The following is a 24727-nucleotide window of genomic DNA, read 5'->3' on the forward strand; positions in this document are numbered from 1 at the left end:
GAGATGTGCTCTTGTCCCACAGATGAGCACGCGACAAAGGGCAACTGGAGATTCCTTAGATGGAGGGACGTCACCTTCCCTGGGACAACACAGTACTTCCTTTCATGCCAATCCCTAAAATCCCGTACAAGGAAAATTCACACTTTCCTTCTGTTTTCATCATGATGTATGCCCATTTTTCATGTGTTTAATAAAAAGATTGGGAACGCTTTCTGTCAACCTGAATCTCTTCCTAGCTCCTCCCCATTTTGCAGGGGTCAAGTAGCCCAAGAACATCGCCTTCACCTTCTCTGTGACGACTGGGCTGCACTTTCCACAGAAAGCCCATCTGGATGAGATGCCCTTGGCTTAATTCTGCATGGCTCTGATTTTGTCTGTCTCCCTCCTCTTTCTGCGCCATGTTGGCAGTGCAGCTGCAGAGCTGGGGTAGAAGTGCTCTGTGCACTGTTTCCATGGAGAAATCCCTCCCTGAGACAGGGCGATCTTTGCACAGCAGCAGTGATCTGAAGCATCACTACCTGAGTTCAGCATTTGCTTCTTACTCTGACCTTCACACAAATTTTAGCTAACCCCTGAACTACACCAGCTAATTCCCATTAGCCTAAGTTTGGTACACCTCTGATGGTTTCACTGGTGCCTGCCAAGCTACACTGGCCGGGAGTTTGCTTCTCTGACTGCCTTATGTTTCTCCATGTCTCAGAGGCACAAGTCTTTGTAGGCACATTCTAAATTCAGGTGTAGGTCAGGCACAGACCACACAGTATATTCCACCGAACACTAAGTGCAGAGTTATAAGGTATTTAACTTTCAGCCAGACGTAAGTTATCTTTATTAAATATGTGCTGTAGAAATGCTAGTGGTTTTCTAACAAACTGTAATGTTCATTCCCCAGACTCTACCCTCTTAAAAAAGAGCTCCAGAGACCCAGTCCTGACTCTCGCATTGCCTCTGCTTGCAGAGCTCTGGCCAAACAAATGCAGGGCAGCGGCCTAGGGAAAGTGCTTCCCTTCAGCAGGACAGGTCTTGCCCCATAATACTTTCCCAGATTACTGAAAAGGTTTCCCACTCTTCCTACTTTGTTGTGTGTGTCCAAAATTCTAAATGAACTTCCCCTGAGGAAATGCCTCCTTTCTGTGTCCGCCAGGCCAAAGGATGCCACTGTCTCAGGAAGTTGGTTCTGATAGGAATGAGAACACAGGGACAGGGCACTGACATGTGCTGCACTGGGTGACAAGCAGGAGGGAGTTTCACCAGGTGCATTCTACTAGTAGACTACCTGAGGTTATTTTTCCAGTGTCCAGCTCCAGATGCAGCACTGTTGACAAACTCATTGCCAGTTGCTTCTCCAAGGGCTGCTTCCCACCTACAGGATGTTCTCAGCCTGCTCCTGTTCCTGCAGCTCCTGTAGCCATGCTGAGCAACCCCTCTGCTTGCTCTTAGGCCTGGCTGAGCAGCGATGCCGCGTGCCCAGCAGTGCAGTCTGTTTTGTCCTTCCAGCTCCTTCCACATCATCGTCACAGCGTTAGAACTCTGTTTCTATTGATGAGTACATTATATTATTTCCTGCAACTACATAGCACCAAAACTGTTGGTAGGCAGAACAGCTTTGCCTTTGCTATCCATTGGTACATGAGATATGCTTTCCCCTCGGGGCTCAGCTTCTCACACTGAGTGCTTGTCTAGTGCACTGAAGTGCTTTCAAACATTTTTATTTCCTGTCCTCCTTGCCTTTACTTCCAAAAGCACAATATCTCCAACTAGAAATAACCATTGGCTTCACAGGACTTCGCAGTGCTCAAAAAAAAAAAAAAAAAAAAAAAAAGAAACAGTGATGTTTCACCTCTTACTGCCCTGAGCACAAGGAGGCTGGGGTGCACAAGATGTGAGGACTTCACATCTGTCAGCCTGACAGTACTGGGGAAGGTCCTGGAGCAGATCATCTTGAGTGTGATCACAGAGCACGTTGAAGACAACGGAGATCAGGTCTAGCCAACATGAATCCATGTTCCTCTTTGTCCAGCCTTGACTTCTACAACTAGGTGACTCACCTCGTGGATGAGGGAAATGTTGTGGATACAGTCTACCTGGACTTCAGTATAGTTTTCAACTCCACCCTCTTGCCCTGGAGAAGCTGACAGTCTGTGGCTTGAATGGTTGTACTATTCACTGGCTGGACAGCTGGGCCCAGAGAGTGGTGATGAGGAGAGCTAAATCCAGCTGGCAATCAGTCACTAGCTGTGCTCTGCTCAGAGGTCAGTATTGGGGCCACCCCTTTTTATTGATGATCTGGATGAGCATCCTCAGTACGATGACCTCAAGTTGGGAGGACATAGTAATCCACCTGAGGGTAGGGAGGCACTACAGAGGGATCTGTAGAGGGTGAATCGATGGGCTCAGGCCAATTGCATGAGGTTCAACAAGACCATGTGCCAGGTCCTGCACTTTGGTCATAAAAACTCCAGGCAACACTACAGGCTTGGAGCAGAATGGCTAGAAAGCTGTGCAGAAGAAAAGGATCTGGAGGTGTTAGTCAACAGCCAGCTGAACATTAGCCAGTAATATGCCCAGGTGGCCAAGAAGGCCAATGGCTTTCTGACTGATATTAGAAACAGTGTAGACAGAAGGGCTAGGGAGGTGATTGTCCCTCTGTACTCAGCACTGGGGAGGCTGCACCTTGAGTATTGTGTTCAGTTTTGGACCCCTCACTACAAGAACAATATTGAGCCACTGAACCGTGTCCAAAGACGGGCACCAAATCCCTGCATCCAGAGCTCTCTACATCTACCTGACTGTAGGTTGCGATGAGGTGGGAGTCTGCCTCTTCCTCCAGATAACTAGTAATAGAACAAGAGGCAATGGCCTTAAGTTGTGCCAGGGGATGTTCAAGTTGGATATTAGGATAAATTTCTCCTCAGAAGGGATGGTAATGCATTAGAACAGACTGTCTGGGGAGGTGGTGGAGTCATCGTCCTTTGAGTATTTCAAAGAAAAGATTCACGTAGCACTGAAGGATGTGATGTAGTGGGCATGATGAGAATGGGTTGCCGATTGGACTAGGTGATCTTAGAGGTTTTTTCCAGACTTAATGATTCTATGATAAGAAGCTGGAAGGAGGGGTCTGTGGGAATACAAGAAAAACTGTTCAGAGCAGAAGCTGTGGAGCAAGATAAACAGCATGAGAACCAAGGACACCTCTAGAAGAAGAAAGAACGTCTCTCGGCTCTGACTGGATAAGCGGCTGTGTGAATGGTTGAAGAGTGTTTTGTAGAACGCCCTGTTGACATGTAAAGGTGGATGGGAAAGTTGTAGAGGTGGACGGGACAGCTAGAAAAAGAAAACTTGTGAAGGTATATAAGTGATGTGAGAACTTGTACTAAACGATTTGGATCATTCACATCTGAGTCTGTGCATCAGACGCCGCAAGGGTCAGAACCAGGACAACTGACCCAAACTTGCCAAAGGGATATCCCATGTCATGACAATATGCTGAACAATAAAACTAGGGGAGTTGGCTGGCGATCAGTCAACTGGTGATGAGCAGTTGTGTTGTGCACCACTCATTCTGTATATTCTTTTATCATTGCTATTCTCATTTTCTCTTTCTTTTCTGTCCTATTAAATTGTCTTTATATTTGCCCACAAGTGATGTGGTTAGTGATGGCAGATGTTTTACCAAGTAAAGTAGAGGTACTGTTTACAATTGCCCAAACCTGTCACCAGCATTCCCCACCCTCTTTGGTAGTTTCCCATGCTGACATGCCTGGCACAGCAGTTATTACCTCCTGCATACTAGAGCTCAGTGACTGCTCAGTGACAGCCAGCAAAGGCAAATGACCAGTTGCAGTATTGTGACAGTGTGACTGCCCACCACTTTCTCCACTTCCTCATTCAGCCTGGCTTTGCAAACAAGGCCTTGCACAGGAAGACAGTGAGAAACAGAACTTTGAGCTGATCAGGACATTGGCTGGGAGAATCCATCCTGAAGTGCAAGTGCAAAGGGGTCCAGGAATACTAGACATTCCTCTAGAAAGAAATCTTTAAGACATAGGAGCAGACTGTCATCCTGTGCCATAAGATAAGCCAGTGGGAATAATAGCTGAATAGGGAGCTTTTCCTAGGACTCTGAGGAAAAAAAAGCAGTTTACCATTTTTGGAAGGTGGGTCAGGCAACTTGGGAATAGTACAAGGAATTTGTTAGGGTATGTAGAGGAAAATGAAAATGGTGAAAGCCCAGCATGAACTTAATCTGGCCACCATTGTTAATAACAAATGTTTTTATATTAACAAGAGGAGGGCCAAGGAGAATCTCCCACCTTTGTTGAATGCGGTGGTGATGGGTCTGATGGTTGAACTAGGTGATCTTAATGATCTTTTCCAATTTTTATGATTCTATGATTCTATGATACTAATAATATTCTCGGTAAGTGAGATTAACAATGAAAAATCTGTCTCAAACTGGGGGGCTGAAAGAACTGATAGCAGACAGCTGGTTCAACTGTTGAGGGCCAGTTGAACATATGAACATGGGGGGGTTGGACTCGATGATCTCTGGAGGTCCCTTCCAATCCCTACGATTCTGTGATGTGCCTAAAAGCAAATAGTGAACAGCCCAAGAGCTCCTCAAGACTGCACAGCAGCAAGCTGCATGACAGGATCTCCCCTTAAGGCAGAGTTGCCTCTCGATGTTATGCCTGTGATCTTTGGGAAGTGAGTTCTAGGTTTTGTTAGTTTTGCTAACTAGATGCATAATCTTAGATGATTATGCACATGTGATCCCTTACACATAAACTGTTAACCAAATCTGGGGCTAGGAATGGAGTCAGCCCCACCTGGGCTCCTTACTTCCATGGTTCAAGGAGTTTAGAAAGCAAGGGTGTCCACTCTGAACTTTGTGAGTCAATGGGAGAACATCCTGTATGAATGTGTTTAACCCTACCCTCTACACAGTAAATAACCATGTGTACCCAGTCATCTCAAATCTTGTGAACTTGCTGTTAAATCACTACATTATGTCTTTATTAAATCAATAAAAACATTCATGATTCTCTCTCATGTGTGAAATGTGTAGCAGAGTTGTCTCTATCCCTGATGTTTTCTTCATTCATGGAAATCCTTGACAGTTGATAGCTATCCACAGGAATTTGGCTTTGCAGTTCTAAACAGCGAACTAGGAAATCAGAAGAGCTCTGCTGAAGAAAGCTTTAGCGTAAGCATGTAATAACCTGGTATAAGATCGCAGAATAAAAAACATAGTGAGTCATGTTAGGAGACTGAATGTACTGACCACAGATATGAGTAAGAGGTATTTATAGGAGAACTGTAAGAAAGTGTAAAAATTAAGGTCATCTAAGAGTTTTAGTTCTAAGCACAATAGGAAGTACAACTGCTACCACATGACAAGGTATTTCCATGGCAACTGATAGCATTTTCCATTAATCTAGAGTTCATTTCAGGCTATAATCAGCCTGAGGACACTGAATGCACGAGGCTGCAGCAAGATAACGAATGCCACGTGTAGAAAAAGAATATGGTTGTACCGTGGGTATGATGGGATCAGAAGGGAGCAAGAACAGGGCTGCAGCTGGGTTGTCCCAGCACGTTGTGTCCCAGACAGGAAATGCTCCCTGCCCTCCATTACCGGATCCCGCTGCATGGATTTCCCTGCAATAGACTGTAAATAATGCAGTTGTGAGAAGTCTGCATCACTTCTCTTTCACTGGTCCCATAACTGCGTCACTGGTTGTGTCCTGGTATTGGAACAAAAGATATTAACTACCTTACCAGACATGCAGCCTTCATAATTACCAGGGCCCTGGACAGTCCCTCCAAGGCTTCCGCTCACCCTGCCAATAGCCCAAGAATCCATTTCAGCCTACCTGTACTTAAGCTCAGTCCAAGGCTGTCAGTCAGCCTGCATAAATAGTAAACATGCTATATTCTCCAAGGCAGTCAGCTCCAACGCAGGAGCATTCTGAAATGGAGCAGCACAACACCCTAATGTGTACAAAGGCAGCCTCAGGGATGGAGAGTGACCAAGAATGTGGCAATCAGAACGTGGCATATCAGTTTGGCCTTGTTGTGGTAGTTCGTGCAGGAAGGGCTAAAGGCCTGAAGGCAGAGAGGGGTATTATGAGTGCAATGTGCTTTGCTTGATGAACTTTTCGAGCAAGTGGCTGAATTGCATGAGGAAATCACCTGGATGCATGGTATTCAGAAATCAGATAGGTAGAGATTGATGCCTGGTATTGCTCAGTGACATGGGCAGACTGCCAGCCCTGTCTTAAATGCCTGCAAGATGAGGAAACTAAACTAGATTCTAACTTTGAGAAGACAGACCACAGAAATACACAAGACAAGGGAAACTGGACCTTTGTCTCTGCTCAGAGCACAAGTTGTCTCCTCCTGTAGTGCCCCTAAGCAACAGATACAAGGGCCTGGGGTTGGAAAGTGGTGAGGGCATGGGTAATGATTCAGACTCAGAAAGAGACAACTGCACTAAATTGCTCCAACCAAAGATCCAATTTAGAATCAATGCCACCAAAAACAGGCAAAGGATGTTAGTAACTGAGGACTCCTCGCTGAGAAGTGCCTATTTGTCAATCGCCCAGACATTAAGAGGCTACTGAGTCTTATAAAGCCAGAGGAATACTATCCACTCCTGCTTCTTCAAGTTGGGTCAGCTGAGGCTGCAACAAAGAAATTTCAAATATTAAAATAGACTTTATGTTCCTTGGAAGGATGTTGAAGGGATTGGGAGTATGGGGAGTGTTCCCTGTCCTCCCAGTTGGAGACTGGGACCCAAGTAGAAGGAGGAGAACAGATCAGTTGAATGACTGGTGTGTGGGTGGTGTCACACTCAAAGTCTTGGGTTCCATGGTTGAGGATGCACCTTTGAGAGACCAGGCACGTTGACACTGGATGGGATGCAACTGACCAGTGGAGCAAAAACATCCTAGGCTGAAAGCTGGTTGGACCAATCAGCAGAGCTTTAATGTAGATTCAGTGAGGGAAGGGGATGTACTTCTGAGTGACAGGGAAGAGCCAGGGAACACTGTGACGTTAGAAAGCAGAAGGGGAAAACCTCAGATTTTTCCCTGAGGAATTTGGAAGGGCTCCTCCAAGAACACAACATGGCTGATAGCCCAGCTGAAGTGCCTTTACATTAATGCAAGCTGACTTGGAAATAAGCAAGAGGATCTGGAAGTCACTGTGCAATTAGAAAACTGTGACCTAATTGGTATCATGAAAACATGGTGGGACAAATTACACAACTGGGACACTAAAATTGAGGGTTAAGAGCTTTTTAGATGAGATAGGCAGAGCAGAGGGGCAGAGGAATTGCCTCTATGCTAGGAGATGAATAGATTGTGAAGAGCTGTCTCTAAAAAACAGCCATGATTATATTGAGAGTCCAAAATAAAAATGAGGAAATACCAAGCCAATAAAGGGAAAAAAAAAAAAAAAGCTTGAGAACATGGCTCCCTTGCCCACCGTGGTTAAACAACTGCAAGTGAATTCAAAACTCTCAGCATCTTCTATGAGATTCATGTTTTTCCTTCCATCATATTGAGGAAAGAATCCTTCTCTGTTATCTGCATGCCTGCAGTCTGTAGATGAGGAAATACTGTATTTGCATACCTAATGGCATTTCTCTCATCTCACAGAGCTGGGAGTCTGAGAGACACAAAAAGGTAAAGCTGCAGGTGCTCCTATCTGTACAGAAGCAGATGAGATCTGAGGAAGAAACACACCTTCCACGCTCCGTAGCTTCAAAAGAAGTGAAAGGAAGTGCGACGGATCCGGTTTCTACAAGCCCTTTTCCAGTAACTTTAATGAAAATCTTTTCATTTTAAAGGTGTTGCAGAGCTACTTACTTTCATTCATAGTTTTCCTGTTTTCCTCTGAGGTAAAACAGATTTATGTGTGAAAGGACAACCTGCACTTTGACAGAGTGGAGCCATCTGCCGTTTCTTGTTAACATCAGCTCCATGAAACCAGCCTCCAAGCCTCTGCATTTTTTTCTATGTGCTGATTCCAGTATGACTTTTCTGTAATTAATTCTTTCCTGACATTGCAGGATCACAGGATAATTCAGGTGAGAAGTGACCTCGGCAGGTCCAACCTTTTCCTCAAAATTATATCATCTCTACGGTCAGACCAGGCGTTCAGGACTTTATCCAACTGGGTCATAGAAAACACAGAAATGGAGATTGCACAGCCTCTCTGGATCCTCACGTCCTTTTCCTCAGAGTTGCTCCACAGTTCGTCAGCCCTTGCAAGGGGTTCTGCTTTCCTTGGGGCAGGACTTGGCGCTGATCTTTGCTGAATTTCATGAAAGGGGGTATAAGAAAGAAGGGATCAGACTCTTCAGCAGGGTCTGTTAGGACAGGACAAAGGGAAATGGTTTCAAGCTAAAAGAGAAGAGATTTAGATTGGATATAAGGAATAATTTTTTTTCAAAAAGTGTGGTGAGGCACTGGCACAGGTTGCCCAGGGAGATGGGGGATGCCTCATCCACGGAGACACTCAAGATCAAACTGGACGGGGCTCTGAGAATCTGATAAGGCTATAGGTGACCCTGCTTGCAGAGTGGGACATGATGGGTTTTTAGGGCCCCTTCCAACTCAAATGTTTCTGTGATTCTGTGCTCCTCTTGGCTCTTCCCAGTGACAGTCCTGACCTTAAGCACATTGACTGGTTCTCCTAGTTTGCTCTTTGCAGGTCTTCATGATCTTTCTCCGTCTGACAAGCAGATTAGTGAACTGCAGGAGAGCAGTCCAACTGCATTTGCCCAATGCTGCCCCTGAACACAGAGCAAGAAGGGTCTTTGTGGGCATTGGGGCTTGGCCTGGGATACGGTTCTAGGCGTTAGTTGGATGCAGAGAAGGGAAAACGATGTTTTTTTTCCAAGAAAGCTCCACTATGGGCCCTTTGAGGACTGTCCTGACCTGTTACTAGAGCCTCTGGTGAGTGTTCCTTGAGCAGGAGGAGATGGCCACCGGCCAGCTCCTAACATCCTGACTCATTTTTCCTGAGAACTCAGCAAGTCAGAGTTTCACAGACAAGAGGAAATCCCTACACAGCATGCAGCCCAGAGAGTGGAAGGGTTTTTGTTTGTTTGTTTTTGCTGTTGTTGTCTTTGTTTTATTTTGTTCATTTGTTTTTCTTTTTTTCTTATTTCTTTTTTTTTTTTTTAAACTCCCAGCCTCCCCTTGAGTGTATTTGACAGCTCGCTGTCCCTGTCAGCGTGAGATCCCAGTGGAAATAGCAGTTGGGAGGGCTCTTCCTGCCTAGGGGAGGCTCCTCAGGATTTACCAATCTCCACCTCTGTCCCTCTGTCCCTTACCGAGGGCCATGTGCAGTGGCAAGCTGCAGACAGGTTTGCTGGTGGGCAGCTACTTTGTCTACTTGCTGGTGGGTGCAGCTGTGTTCCAGGCGCTGGAGAGGACTGCCGAAAAGCAGCAGAAAATGGCAGCTGCCCAGATGAAGGAGGCTTTTCTGCAGAATTTCACTCACCTCACAGTGGCAGAGATGGAGCAGTTTATGAAGGTGGGTGCCAGCCCCTTGCAAGACCTTTCTCCTGCCCATTTCCCCCTCAGATGCTATTTCCTATTCATCCGTGCTGCAAAGCTAACTCTGTGTTCTTGCTGGTGTGTTCATGTGGATTATTTTTGCAAACCCCAAACCCGTTCCCTGGTTTAAGGAGGCAGATCATAGTGATCTGTACACAAATACAAGTTGATGTGGTATGATAAAATGTTGTGTGTCAGCTATTAACACTCCCTTCTCTAAGATGGCCCAGTTCTTTGGGTTTGTGCCTCCTGCTGGTACATCTTTCAGTGGGGCTATGCTCATCTCCAGTGGGTGGTACAGCAGGAAGAATGAGGCTGTCTGAAAATAATGGAAACGGTTGCCACACACAGTGGTGCCACAGACAGCACAAGAGAACAATATAGCGAACTCTGAAATAATCTGTTGGAGGAAAATAAAGATGCTTAAATTACTACAGGAAGCATAATTAAGTCAGGGTTTATTGCTAGAAAATGCTGGGGGTTGGAATTTGGTGATCCTTGAGGTCCCTTCCATCTCAAGCCATTCTATGATTCTATGCTACAGAAGTCAAATAGGCAGCATAGTCAAGAGAAAAAAGCATCTGGCCACAGCATGGGAAACTGAGATTGACTACATTTCTCATTCCATCATAGATATTTCCTAGCTGCATTTGCTACAGTGCAAAGAAAACAGGATTGCAAATAGCCTTGCCAGGAAGCATGTCTGCATGGGAAAGTAATGGAGCTCTTAATGAGCGTATTTTGAGGATAAGGAGAGAAGGGAGGGAACCACTATTTCTAAAAATGCAAACAGTGGCTCAGCATCCCCTTCATGTGGATTTTTTTATTATTTTTTTTTCTTTTGGAGGGGGGGAATGGGTGGGAGAGAATAAAAAAAATAAAAGAACTTCTTTAGGACAATGAAATTCTTGTGCAAGGGCTGCCAGGATTTATGTTAGCCTTGACTTTCTGGGACTGTAGTAAAATGAGGGAAGAGGAGTTAAAGCCTTCCTGGTGCAGTTTATTCCATCTAATGCCTTGTCTTTGCTTGGGCTCAGCCTTGGATTTTGTTTCTGCTGCTTCTGTAGAAATCAGTCTGCATCCCAGATGAATGTCCTGCTTGCTGAGGCAGTTGGATACTAGGGTATCCAACTGTATTTTCTTGTTGTTATTTTTGTTTTTTAAGCCTCAGAAAAACCAGCATCATTTAGAATGAAATCCACAGTAGGAAAGGGACCGAAAATGCATGGAGTTATAGATGATAGGGCTGGAAGGGCTTGGGAGATAACGCCCTGCCACAGGACAGTCTCAGTTCAACCCACGCCTTCTCTAACAGATGCTCACTGAACCTCATCTCGAAGGCTGCATTGTCAATATTGTCCGTGTGGTTCATGCATGTCCCTTGCAGAATGGTGTACATGTCAGGCTGGATTCCGATTGTAGTTGCATCAGTATTAATGCTTTGCAAACCAGTGACTTTATAAATATGTAGCTGCAATGAGACCACAGCCTTAAAACTACATTTTGTGTGTGTCACCCAGCTGTAACTCACTAATGCCTGCATACAGGTGAGCAACTAGATCCCAGCTGCACAACTAAAATCTCAAGGGCAAGCTCAAAACCAGGCACCCCATTTAGTGGGCTGCTTTGTTCTGCTATGTCTTCTGTAGTTCTTTTTTTTTGTTGTTCTTTTTTTTTTTTTTTTTCCCTCAAGTACTTAGCCTGCAAGAATCAAGGTCTTTAGGGGTGAACTTCACATTGAAACAAACAAGTTCTCCTAAAAGCCATAAGAGCACTCAACATAACAGCAGGGCAAAAGGCAAACTTTGAAAACCTGCCAGCTAACCTTGGCTGCAAAGGTGTGAATGGTGTTAGAGCATTAATGAAAACAAAGTGAGTGGTGTTCACAAGAAAGGAGCAGCAGTTGTCTTAATCTGTAGAACTCATTCAGCAAAGACTTGAGAAAAGCAGTTGCGTTGATTAAAAAAAAATAATAATGCCTTCCCTTCCAGAACCTGACTGAAGCAATTCAGAATGGAGTATACCCTATTGGAAATGAGTCACAGACTGAAAACAGCAACTGGGATTTCAGTAACTCCTTCTTCTTTGCAGGCACAGTGGTCTCCACAATAGGTCTGTTCTGTGATTTCCGTGTTTGTGTGTGTGTGTGTGTGTGTGTGATGCTTATGCCTGCTTACTAGGACCTAAACTTTCAAGGATAGAAAGTCCAGTCCTTTATTGGCTTGGATGTGATGTAGCTACTGACATGGTCCTGAGCTCTCACTGATGCCCAGATCTTTGTGTATTACTTTGAGTTTTAAAATACCAATAGTCTTTCATTTTGATCTTTTTTCTTTTCTTTTTTTTTCCTCACTTGTTTCTCCTTTTCAAGCCATCTATTAAAATCTTGTTCTGCTTCCAGTTGTGGGTAGAAGATTTGACTTTCCAACATCTGACTTTTATTCTATGGTCAAACAGGCTTTAAATCTGGGTGTGGAGTAAAGCATAAAAGAATGGTATGAAAAAATGTGAACTGTGCTGGAAGGAAGAAATGAGAAGAGGACAAGGCAATTTCTAAGACTTTTACACTGCTTCTTCATGCTGTTCTGACCATCCCAGGGGCTGCTTGCCCCTGCCTGTCTCTCCCTTTCCCTCAAATATGCATCCCAAAAAGCAAAGGCCTGCAGAATTTGAGCATGCTTATGGCTGTTGCTTCACGCTGTCATGCAATGAGGGTTAAATGTATGTTTTCACAAGCCGAGGCCTCTCCCACTGCACCCTAAGCACAGCTGTGCTTGTGACTTGTCAGTGTGACGTGTCTTGGGTCCCTGTGGTGCCCCAGCATCATGGCAGGTGTGTTGCTGTGGCATGAACCCACATGGAGACTTCTTGCCATAGATGAAAGAGGATGTAGAGACTTCAGCAAAGTGTTTTCCAGCAGTCTGCACTCATCTGCTAGAACCCTTTTAAGTATAACACAGAAAAATTCTTAAGGAGGATTTGGAGAGGAGAAAGAAGAATTGCTTTCCCCTGTTGATAAAATTGTCCAAATACCACCAAAGAACTTGAAAATCAAATCTTACTGATTTTTTTTATTTTTCTGCTCCTCAGCACTGCAGTTATAAGTCAGACTCCCATCAATGTTGAAGAGGTCATTTTATTATAGAAAACTGCTGAATACTCTGAAAGTCTCCTGACCCATCAGGATCAAGACAAACATTTCATGGAAACAGCAATATTTACATATTAATAGCCAATCCATTCCTTGCCATTACCTGTATTATTGTAGTTTTTTCATTGTGGCATTTCTCTCCCAAGCAAAAGGGTTTCTTCCCATCAAATTTGTTTCCCCACTGAGCGAGAAAGGCTGTCCCAGGAAAAGTACCATTTGCTTGTTTTTCTGCCCCCTTACTGCATAGGTCTGCTAGTGAGGTACTTTTACCCATCTTGGCTTTGCTGCCATGAAAATGCAATATTTGTGCAACAGGAAGCACAAAACAGCTCAAGCATCTTACAGCCAATTAATCACTCTGTTGTTTTATTTGTCTTCTCCCCAAAGGAAAACATGCAGTTTTCCAAGTAATGGATGTCTTGAGTTGAACTGTGCACTGGAAAGTGCTTTTTCTCATGGTATAAAATAAGGACATACACAAAGTACAGAACTCTTGCACTTAAAGATGTACCTCATGGGGTCTAAGAGCAGCAAAGTCTACAGTCCATTAAAGGACATGTTTGGAGTTCTGCAGCTGTTGTTCCATTACTTATCTAAATCCTCTTTTAATAGAATTTTAAGAAAATTATCTCTCTGGCATGAATGAACTGACTACCAGTAAGGTCTGGGTTAATTAGTGCAAGATACTGTAATGCACCCTATACTGTCTCCAGGGCTGGAGCCAGTATCTGGATGTACCAACCTACTGGCATTCAGCCACAGAGGTCACTAACACACAGGCATATCTACAAGAAGGCAGATTGTTTGATTCTGACGAGAAACAGCCTGAGACTCTAGACTTGACATCTTCCAGGTCCCCAGCCTTCTGGTTTTTGTCTTCCTGTGTATTTCTCACAGGAAATGCGTATTTTCCATAACTGCTTTTAGATGATGCTTTCATTCCCATTAAAGCTTGGTTGTGAGAACAGCACTCTGCATCCCACAGAACATCCAGGATGAATCACTTCTGCTTACTAGTCTTGTCAGAGAAAAGTGAGTATGTGGGCTAGGAAGTGATAGCCACATTTTCTGGAAACAAAGGCAGGCCAGGATGGTTATATGTGAATGTGATCATGGATTGCTCCAGCTCTCTGGAACATCCCCTCTGACATATCTTTTTTTTCATAGGTTATGGCACACTACGTCCTAAAACTGTTGGGGGCCAGATCTTCTGTGTCTTTTTTGCTCTCTTTGGAATCCCTCTGAATATTGTTTTTCTGCACCGTGTTGGTAAGATCCTCTCACTGCTGTGTAAAAAGCTGGGGAAATTCCTGTACGAAAAAGGAATGAGAAAGGTAATTGGTTTTACTTAGGCACAGTGGCATGCTAGTTTCTAGGCTTTTTTTCAAGATACATCCTGGCATTATCCTCTATTACGTCCGTTCTCTTGCTGTGTTGGGCATTATGCTAGGAGAGGGAAAGAAATATTCTTCCCCTGCAGAGCTAAGCAGAGGAGGCAACTAGAGGAGGTTTTCAGAGAGGGGAAGACATTTTGCCTGTTCATCTAAATAGCATGTCTTAAGCCCACTTCAGCAATCAAAGGAGAGAGAGAGAGAGATAGAGAGTGCTTCCTTCCACTTCTCTAGATACTTATCTCAGAAGGTAACACTCTAGGGAAGTACCTGCCCCTCTTTATTGGCAGCTCAGAGATGGATGATTAAGCATCTCACCTTGAGAGAAGAGAGTTGTAAAGTAGCTGAGCTGTAGGAGTTTCAGTAGATGCTGGCTCAATGCTTAACGTGTCACCTCTCCTTATTCATTATGCAGTCCTTTAATCCCTTTCTGCCTTTAACTTCTACAGCAAGGAAAATTCAGGCTTAAGTTGCCCATTTGAGTTCAATTGCTGAAAGGTGAGGAGGCACTGGTAGGGGGCTGGAGGCACGGTATCTCTTGTCTGGTTATGCCCCAGGTTATTTGGAGCTTCTCACATTCTCTCAATGCTTCTGATGAAGTGAGAATAGCTCTTCTGTGTCTCCTGCTGTAATTCCCTTCATTAAGATTAGGTATGAATGCTACAGACAACTCTGATCAAACTGTTCAGCATCCTCCTATGTCTGGCAAACTTAAGTAGCATGTAAGGCTAGATTAGATGTAGAATCTAGCACAAGCACAACACATGAAGGCATGAGAAAATACCCAGCAGTTGCCATTCATTTCCAGACAATCTGGACTTAAAAAATCTACATGTAAGATATATGTATCTGGTTGAAAAATCTTAATGTCTGACAAGTCTTTTTATCCAACCACGGTTGCTTCATAGCTGCTTGGTGGTAGGATGGTTCAAAAGTCACTGGCTAGACACTTCTTCATCAGGAGTTTGTTTGTTAAAGGTCTCCTTGTAGTCACTTATCCACTGGGTAGGATTTAAGTTGTGGTACTGACGCAATGATAAATAAAGTTAACAGTCAAGCCTCTGTAAGATACTGCAAGTAATATTGGAAACAATGTAAATTATTTCTTTAAATATCTATTTTCCAAGGCAAATTTGAGTGTTCTTGGGAATACCTGAATATCTGAAAACTAACTAAAAGTGATGTCGTTTGGTGAAAACTGGAAATGGTCTAATTCTGGTAAAAGTCATTGGGAATTCCTTCCATATGGCTAACAGAATAAATAAATTAAAAAAAAAAAAAAAAGACTATATCTCTCAGGTTTATTATGGATATGGAACACCTTTAATGTATAGATTCCCCCTGCTTCAGGGCAAGACACGGTGATTATAGAAGGTATTCCTAGGTGGTCACCCATTTTGAATACCAAACATTATATATGGCCTGCTAGTGTGTCAAATCATGATTGTAATTTAGTTGTTTCTTTTTCAGAAGAAGATCAAATTTCTGACCCTTCTGTTCTTCCTTGTGACTGGGATCCTAGTGTTCCTGTGCTTGCCGTCACTATTCTTCCAGATCACAGAGGGCTGGTCCTACAGTGAAGGAATTTACTTTGCATTTATCACCCTCAGCACCATTGGCTTTGGAGATTACGTAGTAGGTAAGATTGATTTCAGAGAGGAGGTGCAGCAAAGCACCAGGGTTGCAACTTTAATTACTGTGGGTTGACTGCACAGATCACCAATGTACTGTAGAGACAAATCTCCTGTCTAGTCTTTGACCAGTCTTTGCTTTGTAAGATTTTGGGGGAAATACTTGTCTTTCTAGGATTTCTGAGCTGATGAAAGCACAGAGTTGTATAAATGTAATGAGATGGGGTGCTTTGTGGTGCAAAGAAGCCAAATATTCTGGGGAGGGAAGCAGAGAATTCAGCAAGCCTAGGAATTTGCATATACGAAAAGGAAATAGTTGTGACTGCCATATAAGATACATATCCCTGCTGTAGCCACCTAAGACTTACATTTCAGATATACAGTAAAAAAATAAGTGGTCGTGTTTCAGAAGACATGATTTTACACAAGTCCAAGAAGTAGAAACTGTAGTCACAGGGCAGTGGGAAAATCTACTCATAAAAATCTATGAGAAGTGGATCTTAAATAGATACATCACTTTAAGAGCAGCTTTCTTTAGTATCCTCATGCACTACTGCATGTGCTGTGTCTTCCCAAGTTAGAGCTTAGGAGGTTCCTCTGATGTCACACTGTTGAAACGACACTCCAGCTTGTTGGTGTGCTTCTCAGAACACTTCTGTGACTCTGCTGGTCAAAATACACTCTGAACAGAGTCAGCTTCTAGAGGAAATACACAGTGAAAACCAGGAATCAAGTTCATGTCCATAGGAGAAGCAACTGAACACCTGGATTCCTTGAAGAATCAAGAATTTCTTTACAACAACCAGTTCTGCCAGCATCTCTCCAATACAAAGTTTTCCTCGGCACTGGTACAAGAAGGAAGCTTTGGAGCTAATACTTGAGTGTTTTGCAATTACAAGAGCAATAGCCCCAGAACAGCTACTTCAGTAGCACTTTCCTCATCTGTAAACATGTTATTTTACAAACACAGTTAAAAGAATTAGACGAGCCTCCTGGCTCTATGATTTCTTCTTTAAGATGACTTAACTGGAGCTGCGGTATTTTTTTCCTGCATTGTTATCTCAATTGGTGTCAAACAATGGCAGTAAAATGCCTCAAGTTGTGCCAGGGTAAGTTTAGGTTGGATATCAGGAAAAACTTCTTTACAGAAAGGGTTGTTAAGCACTGCAATAGGCTCCCCAGGGAGGTGGTTGAGTCACCAGCCCTGAATGTGTTTGAAAACAGTTTGGATGTGGTGCTCAGGGACATGATTTAGCAGAGGGTGGTTAGAGTTAGGGTAGTATGGTTAGCTTGTGGTTGGACTTGATGATCCTGAAGGTCTTTTCCCACCTGAGCAATTCTATGATAAGTTTTAATGCCACACACAGCTTCTGAACAAAACAATCAGAATGAATGTTCTTCATCTTATGTGTTTAGAATTGATTACAAATGACAAATGGTTTTGTGCTGGCCAAATGGAAGAGAATAGGCATGAGTTTATTTGCATCTTAGTCATTCTAATTTTTGTAGCTGCTGTACTTCAAGGATGAGATAAAGCATGTTTTGTATGGGGAGAAATCCTAGGAAGATGACAGTCCTGATTCAGCTGTTCACAGCACGTGTACACATGGGTGACATTCTAGGGTGAAACTCCCCTTGGTCTGTGAACCAGCTTTATGCCTTACTGAAGTTCAGCTTTGAGTTAATGTTATGTAGATATTATTAGCTGCTTTGCAAACAATGTTGAAGTCCTAACCCCACACAATGAGCTTCACACAGAACAGAAAAAGAGATGCTTTACAGGAAGCCTGACAGCTTCTCTACTAACTCAGTCCCAGCAAAAGAAATAAAACCAGCTGTTGGTTATCTATCCATGATTACAAATCAGCTCACTGCTGCCCCATTTCCAAAGCTTTGCATGATGAAGTACAAAAATTCCACTAGTTGATTTATTTAATGCAAAGTGCTGCTGGACATGAAATGGGATGCCAGCATCCTGATCTCTTCTGGGCAGCTTCAGAATGTGAAATACTCCACAAGAGTTGTGGTGATCTCCCTGTCCATGCATGTTGCTGTTATCTCTGCTATATGGATTCACCCTTGACAATGACTTGCAACACTCACCAAGCAGTATTACCAAGTTTTCATGCTGATGCCAGCATCGTTTCAACAGTGTGGAACTAGATGCAGTAGGAACAAATGCTTTCTGAACATTGCTTGTGGATTGCTGACATCTGAGCAAACAAATGAAGTGACCCATGCAGAAAAGTGGGTGTGTAAGGCTAGGTGATGCTAAGTGGTACAGACTGCATGAAATAAGCTCCAGTCCACTAGTTTCCAACACAGAAACCTGCGTTCTTGGCAAGTAGTGAGTTCTCATCAGTCATCTACTTTTTTAATGGAAAATGCTCCTGAATCCATTCGAAAGTAAAGTAGGAATTGCAATTTCAATTAAGCATATCTATAATTTAGAGCAATTACCTATCAGGTCATAATCACATTTTACAGAATCACAATAACTTGCTTGGAGGCCAATCCACACCAATCACAGTATATCTTTTTGAGAGACCATCATGTGTGCTAACGTATATAAAAGAAGCCACAAGAGACTGACTCAGCCTGAACCTAGAACACGTTTTCCTCTGACCTGGAGTACTGCTGTAGTATTGCATATTGTGTATTCCATCACAATGAAAGTCACCTTGAAGCATTCAGAGTAAAATGCATTAATGAGTCCATTAGGCTTGCCTGTTTTACACAGGCAAGGCCAGTTTAATTTGTTAATTTTCTCCTCCTTTCTCTCCCCGTACCTGCAGGTAAACAACCTGGCAGGATTTATTTTTCCTACTACCGAACACTTGTGGCCATTTGGATTCTTTTTGGACTTGCCTGGATTGCTCTCCTATTTAACTTATTGACAACGGTTCTAGAAGATACTGAGAAAATAATTGTCAAGGATCTTCATCAAATTGGAAAGGTGGGTGAGGATAATGCAGCAAGCCAACCAAGAAGGTGCTGGCCTGCTCAGTTTATTCCAGAAGAAGAACTGATATCACCTTGTGCTGAAGGGGATGCCCAGAAAATGGAGTCATTAGCAGCAGAGGGTGCACAGGAAAATGGAGTTAGTAGCAGCAGGTTCTGAACAAACAAAAAATGAAAAAAAATGTGTTTTCTGATAGCCAAAAATACTGGCCATATACTGTAGCATGGACATTTAATTCTTCATTGAAAATTTGCTAGTGCATTAGTCTAAAGAAATTCCCATGGAAATTAAATTTATCCCACCTTTTGCTGGAGTGTGGCCATTCAGAGCTCAAGACTTTTAGTTACACAGAAACACAATATTAATGATATGAAATTTGCTCTACAGTTTGCAGCCATAGTGTGCTAAAACATTACAAGTGCACCCATTTTGTGAGGCTTTTTTAAGATGCTTCCATGAAAACGCAAAGGAGGGGTGTGGTAGAGCTTGCTTACTGTATTTGGATTTTGCTGCTTGTAATAAAAAAAATCACATCTCTTCTTGGAACTGACAAGCTTTTCTGAGTTTCTGCATAATACCAGCACCTTTGGAAGAAGAAGAAATAAGGGTGTATAACATGCCTTGATTTGAGACATCATATAGGATGAACTGGCATGATCTGAAAGCCGTGTTTGAAGGAGAAGACCTGGGCTCAGTGCAGAGATGGATGATCAAGGTTAGAAAAAGGATACCTGTATTAGAAATGATTAATTCTACATATTCCTGATTTATGTTAAGATGAATAAAAGCAACTTCACTTCTTATCCCTGCAGCTTTGAGAAACCTTTCTGATAAACATACAAATTCAGATTTTATAGTGATTATATTTCATAAGGATTTTACAAGATCAGAAACTTGTTTGAATGGAGGAGTCCTCACTGCATCAAAGCCCTGCTTCTATGTTTGTGCTCCACAGATGCTATGATGTCATTTAAAAGCAATCCTACTGTGCTGTGCTGAAGTACCTTTCCAAGTGCTAGTGCTGTCTAGACACTGCCTTCAACCAGGGAGAAAAGGATGACAAACTTGAGAATGATGTTTTAGATGTACTGACATTCAGGCTATCCCTAAGTGAAGATCCTGGCATTCAAATAGGTTGATCAGGTGCCTTGTGTATGTCAAGAGTACAGGAAAACCCTACCATGAATTTCTTGCAGTATCTCTTCCAGAAGCTGGTGGCTCCCCTGCTGTCCGAGCAAGAGGTGGGGTAACGCGTACTTCAAAGTCTACAAACCTGCCCAACTCTCATGAGCATCCACAAGACCCTCTCAAGGCAGTCCATACATTCAGCAAGTGGAGTGCTTCCTTTCGGTGCTGAACCTGTTGCTTCACAGGTTTTCACGATCCTGAGTTTCTGTTTTGTCAGGCAGTGAATAATTGTACTCAGCTAACCCTCCGGGTGTTAGTTATAGCAAAACCAACTCTTGCCAGAGCTATTCCTGTACAAAAGGGAGAATAAATTACAGCTGTAAAGCAATTCTAGGCCATAAAGATGCAATCAGCCTTGAACTCATATCTTTTTCAGTCAAACAAACCCACAGTTCTTGCCAAAACAGCCCCGCTGGTTCAAGATCTGGCATGTAGACCCGACCAAATATGTACTTTCTTTCCCCCCACAAATTATTTCCCAGTGTTAGCCTCAAGGCTAACTTCTAATCTAACATCTCTTCTTCTCAGGAAGCCTTTCTGAGGCAGCAGGAACAAGAACTGCCCAAAGTCAGGGCAGGGTGTCACAGCACGCAGCAGTCCCTTTGTATGTCCCTTGCAATCCCTATGCAAGCTGTTGCTGTCACAGCACAACACCCTGGCCAGGCAGAGAAAACAGACAGATGCTCCCAGTCAGGGATCTTGTCACTTCCTCATGTTCTTTCAACAAGCCTTGGCTCATGTTATTATTTTCAAAGCGTGTTTTTTTCTCTACTGCCTTTGCCCAATCCTTCCCATGGGGACCATTAACCCCATCCTCAATCTAACAGAGAAACCATGAGGGCTGGTTTAGAGAGAGGTGATCCTGCCTTGAGCTGCGATGGCCACATTGCATGGCCTCTTGTTGTCCCTTCCAGGATGGTTCCTGGTGTTTGATGTCCCCCAACCTCAAGGTGTGTGTGTCTGTTTCATAGAATCATAGAATGATAGAACGGCCTGGGTTGAAAAGGACCACAAGGATCATCTAGTTGCTATGTGCAGGGTTGCCAACCAGCAGACCAGGCTGCCCAGAGCCACATCCAGCCTGGCCTTGAATGCCTCCAAGGATGGGGCATCCACAGCCTCCTTGGGCAACCTGTTCCACCCTCTGTGTGAAAAACTTCCTCCTAATATCTAACCTAGACCCCCTCGTCTCAGTTCGCCATTCCCCCTTGTCCTATCACTATCAACCCATATAAACAGCCGTTCCCCCTCCTGTTTATATGCTCCCTTCAAGCCGTTCCCCCTCCTGTTTATATGCTCCCTTCAAGTACTGGAAGGCCACAATGAGGTCTCCCTGGAGCCTTCTCCAAGCTAAACAAGCCCAGTTCCCTCAACCTTTCTTCATGTTGCTGGAGAGAAAGAAGAACAGGGAGGGAAACATTCCTCCTAGAAATATTTTTAAGTCAACACACCTTCTTCAGCATGTTTCCAGTGTCCTGCTTGTGCCCTGTCATGACAAATCACAGAATCATAGAATAACCCAAGTTGGAACAGGTTGCCCAGAGAGGATGTAGATGCCCCCTCTCTGGAAGCATTCAAGGCCAGGCTGGATGGGGCTGTGAGCAACCTGGTCTAGAAGGAGGTGTCCCTGCCTATAGCAGGGAGTGGAACTGGATAATCTTAAAGGTCTCTTCCAACCCAAACCATTCTGTGATTTTATGATTCCATTCTGAGTTGGAGGGGACCCACAAGGATCATCGAGTCTAACTCCTGGTTCCACACAGCACCGCCCAAACTCTATGTCAGAGCAACGTCCAGACTGATAACGTCCCACTGCATCACAGAGCAATCAAGGGTGTTTGTTCAGGCAGCTCAGGAAGGGCAAAAGGACCAGGGAACGTGGGACACAAAGCAGAAACTGCTGTCACAGAGCTGCCCTCTTTCAGACACGATGTAGTGAAGTGTCACTCCAGTGGGACTGCGTATGGAGAAAACACATACACAAGCATTAAAAAAAAAAAAAAAGCACAAAAGCTTTCCCTCAGGAGAAATTCAAGTGGCTGCTCTAAGAAAGCAATCAGCATGCTCCCAAATCCTCGCAGATGCAGAAAGGCCTTTTGAGGAAGGGTTTCAGCTTGGTTTCTTGTGCCCTCTCGTGGCTGTGTGCTGCAAACTCTTTTCTTTGCGTTTCTCTGTGCTGGTAGAGGGGAGAAGCCCAAGAAAGCTGCAAGCCAGGGTGGGAGAAGAACATTTTTCGATACAGTGTTGTTTCTCCCTCATGTTTCTGCTGAAGAATGAAGCCATCTCCAGAAGGGTTTAGGCACAGCAACAAACCTCTCTGTGCTGGAGCACGCACCCTCCTCCCTTCCAGCATTATCACCCTCCCAACGCTGCACAACCACGGCAGATTGTCCTCGCATCACCCCTGGAAGAGGGAGCTGTTGATTTCTGTGCAAATAGTAAGGCCTCAGAGAAAATCTAGTGTGTTGCCTGAGCTCAGACACAAAGCCTTTAACAAACACCTGGGCTGGTGCCCTCTCAACCCCAGGTGTCCTGGGATTGCCTACTGATAAATCTGACCCAGCCAGGGTTCCTGTAGTTGCTAGAATTAAGATAATCTTGAGTTGACAGCAAAGTTAGAACAGAGTTTCTCCCCCACAGCCAGAGATTCAAAATGATTGCAAGGCTTTTGAGTATAAGCCGAGCTCTGGCTCTTCTGCATGTTGCCGATGCCCAAAGCAGAGAAAGCAGGAGTCAAATCCAGCCTCAGCTCGTCCTGTGCCAGAAGCCACCCTCCAGAGGGACTTTTCCCTCAGCACTCTGTGCATCCTGCAGCTTTTCCTGGCTGTAAAAGAGCCCTCACAGCCACCCAGCCCTGCTGTGCCATGTGGGGAAATCCAGCTTTCACAGACCACCGCTGCCAGCTCTCCCACTGCAGCTCTTTTTCAAAGCGAGGAACGTTTCCAAGGCAGGCCAAATGCTTTCCCATACATTTAACAAGTTGCTGAAAAATTCCAGGGGTAGGATCGTGAAATATATTATCTTGGATTAAATGGCAGCAGCATGTTCCTGCATTCAGGCCGAGCTGCTCCTCATACATCACCCACAGCTTTGCTGCCAGCTAGCAAACAGTGTGCATTTCTGCACTTGAAACCGAGGAAAATGCCATGAGAAATTATCTTTCTCTCAGAAAGAAGCCCCTGAGAAATCCGTTTGCCTCCAGAGAGAATAAGAGAAACTGCTCTTTGATCTGTCTTTAATTAGTATATGGGATTGTTTAGGGAACTTTTGAGGTCTCCTTCAATTAATAGTCTGTTCGTTTGGAGAGATTGGTTGTGTTGGGGTTTTTTTTCTTTCTTTTTTTCTTTTTTTTTCTGGAAGCAGAGAGACTACTCAAATGGAACTGCTTGGCTAATGTAATATCATATAGCCAGCGGGATCTTTTCTTTTTTACAGAAATCACTAAAATTGGGCCACACACATATTATTTTCCATTCCGTCATACTTGGAGATGTGAATTCTCTCCTGACTTGAGCCCAAAAGGCTCTGCATCCAGCTCAGAAATGGTTCAACAAACAGAACTCCTCACTCTCCAGAAGCCTGTTCTCCATCCCTCATGATTGCACCCAAGGAAACAACAACAACAACAAACAACAACCACAAAAGCCAGAGTTTCTTTGCATCAGCTAAATCCCCTTGTACCGTTTCAGAAGGACTTAAAGTGGCCTTGAAAATCATAGAATGGGTTGGATTGGAAAGGATCTTGAAGATCATCTAGTTCTGCTGCCCCTGCAGTGGGCTGGCTGCTCCCCCAGCTCAGGCTGTGCAGGGCCTTGTCCATGGCCTTGGGCACCTGCAGGGATGGGGCACCCACAGCTCTGGGCAGCAGTGCCAGGGCCTCACCGCCCTCTGAATGAGGAATTTCCCCCTGACATCCAACATAAATCTCCCTTCTTTTAGTTCAAAGCCATTCACCCTTGCCCTATCACTACCTGTACATATAAAAAATTGCTCTCCCTTCCGTTTAAAAGGTCCATTCAAGTGCTGAAAGGCTGCAATGAGGTCTCCTAAGAGTCTTCTCTTCTTCAGCCCTCAGCCTTTCCTTGTAGGAAAGATGCTCCAGCCTTCTGACTATCTTTGTGCCCTTTTCTGGACCACTTCAATAGCAGGTCCAACATAATGTCCTGCAAGGTTTTATGTCAGCTCTCATACTGTAAGGAAAGGAGAACCCGTGGGGGCTCCAGCATCTGTGGCTGAGGACTGGCCTGGGGTAGCACTACTGGTTCAATGCTAGCAAAGCCAACACTGAGTTATTCTTGAGATAACAAGCTTTGGGGATAGTCAGAGCACCCATCCTTGCCTCTACTGACCTGCAGCCAGCCTCACCTCCACCGTGGGACATGAGCTCAAGCAGCACCGAAGCTGCTAAGAAAATACAGCCGTTTCTATCTTGAGGGGTTCTGGACTTGATTAGGATAATTCTCCACCAGAGGTTTGGAAAAGCTCATTTTGCTGAGTTAAAGTTAGGGCAATTATCGAATCCATTTAATTGCTGGTTCAAAATGATTTAGGAGACATGTCTCCTGAACAAATACTTTCCCAAATTTCTCTTTCAATTATTCTCACATATGTAGTTGGAAACGATAGCTGTATTTTTGTGGTAAGATGCCAAAGCATGAAATAATACATCCCCAGAAAGAGAAATATGCTGATAAGCAGAAGGATAATAATAACAACCACACGTCATTGAAAAATGAAGGGAGGTAACAATTTAAGCTAATGGCTTCCTTGAGAGGCACTAGCCAGAAAGACATTGCTATTCTTAAAGAACAAATGTGATTTGAGTTAAATCC

The 24727-nt window shown here is 44.0% G+C and overlaps 1 protein-coding gene across 2 annotated transcripts; it reads left to right on the forward strand.

Annotated features, from left to right (window-relative positions):
- The first annotated feature begins 9030 nt into the window (after positions 1 to 9030).
- On the forward strand, positions 9031 to 19510 carry LOC100546802 (potassium channel, subfamily K, member 16-like). 2 transcript variants are annotated; one of them, XM_085225836.1, is made up of 5 exons: positions 9031 to 9549; positions 11564 to 11684; positions 13891 to 14057; positions 15588 to 15753; positions 18541 to 19510. In XM_085225836.1, exons 1-5 carry the CDS (start codon positions 9355 to 9357, stop codon positions 18864 to 18866), a joined length of 975 nt encoding a protein of 324 aa, XP_085081962.1. In that variant the 5' UTR covers positions 9031 to 9354; the 3' UTR covers positions 18867 to 19510. The 2 variants fall into 2 exon arrangements, with proteins under 2 accessions (XP_085081962.1, XP_010710379.1); XM_010712077.4 differs by having other exon boundaries at positions 9033 to 9549; positions 15585 to 15753.
- Positions 19511 to 24727: the final 5217 nt, after the last annotated feature.

This window comes from Meleagris gallopavo, chromosome 5 (assembly GCF_905368555.1).
Source record: "Meleagris gallopavo chromosome 5, MGAL_WU_HG_1.1, whole genome shotgun sequence".
NCBI lineage: Eukaryota > Metazoa > Chordata > Aves > Galliformes > Phasianidae > Meleagris > Meleagris gallopavo.

Coding starts and splice junctions, on each gene's coding strand:
- LOC100546802 (XM_010712077.4), top strand. CDS start 9,355: ATGTGCAGTGGCAAGCTGCAGACAGGTTTGCTGGTGGGCAGCTACTTT. Junction 9,550..11,563: donor AGATGGAGCAGTTTATGAAG/GTGGGTGCCAGC, acceptor CTTCCCTTCCAG/AACCTGACTGAAGCAATTCA. Junction 14,058..15,584: donor ACGAAAAAGGAATGAGAAAG/GTAATTGGTTTT, acceptor TTTCTTTTTCAG/AAGAAGATCAAATTTCTGAC.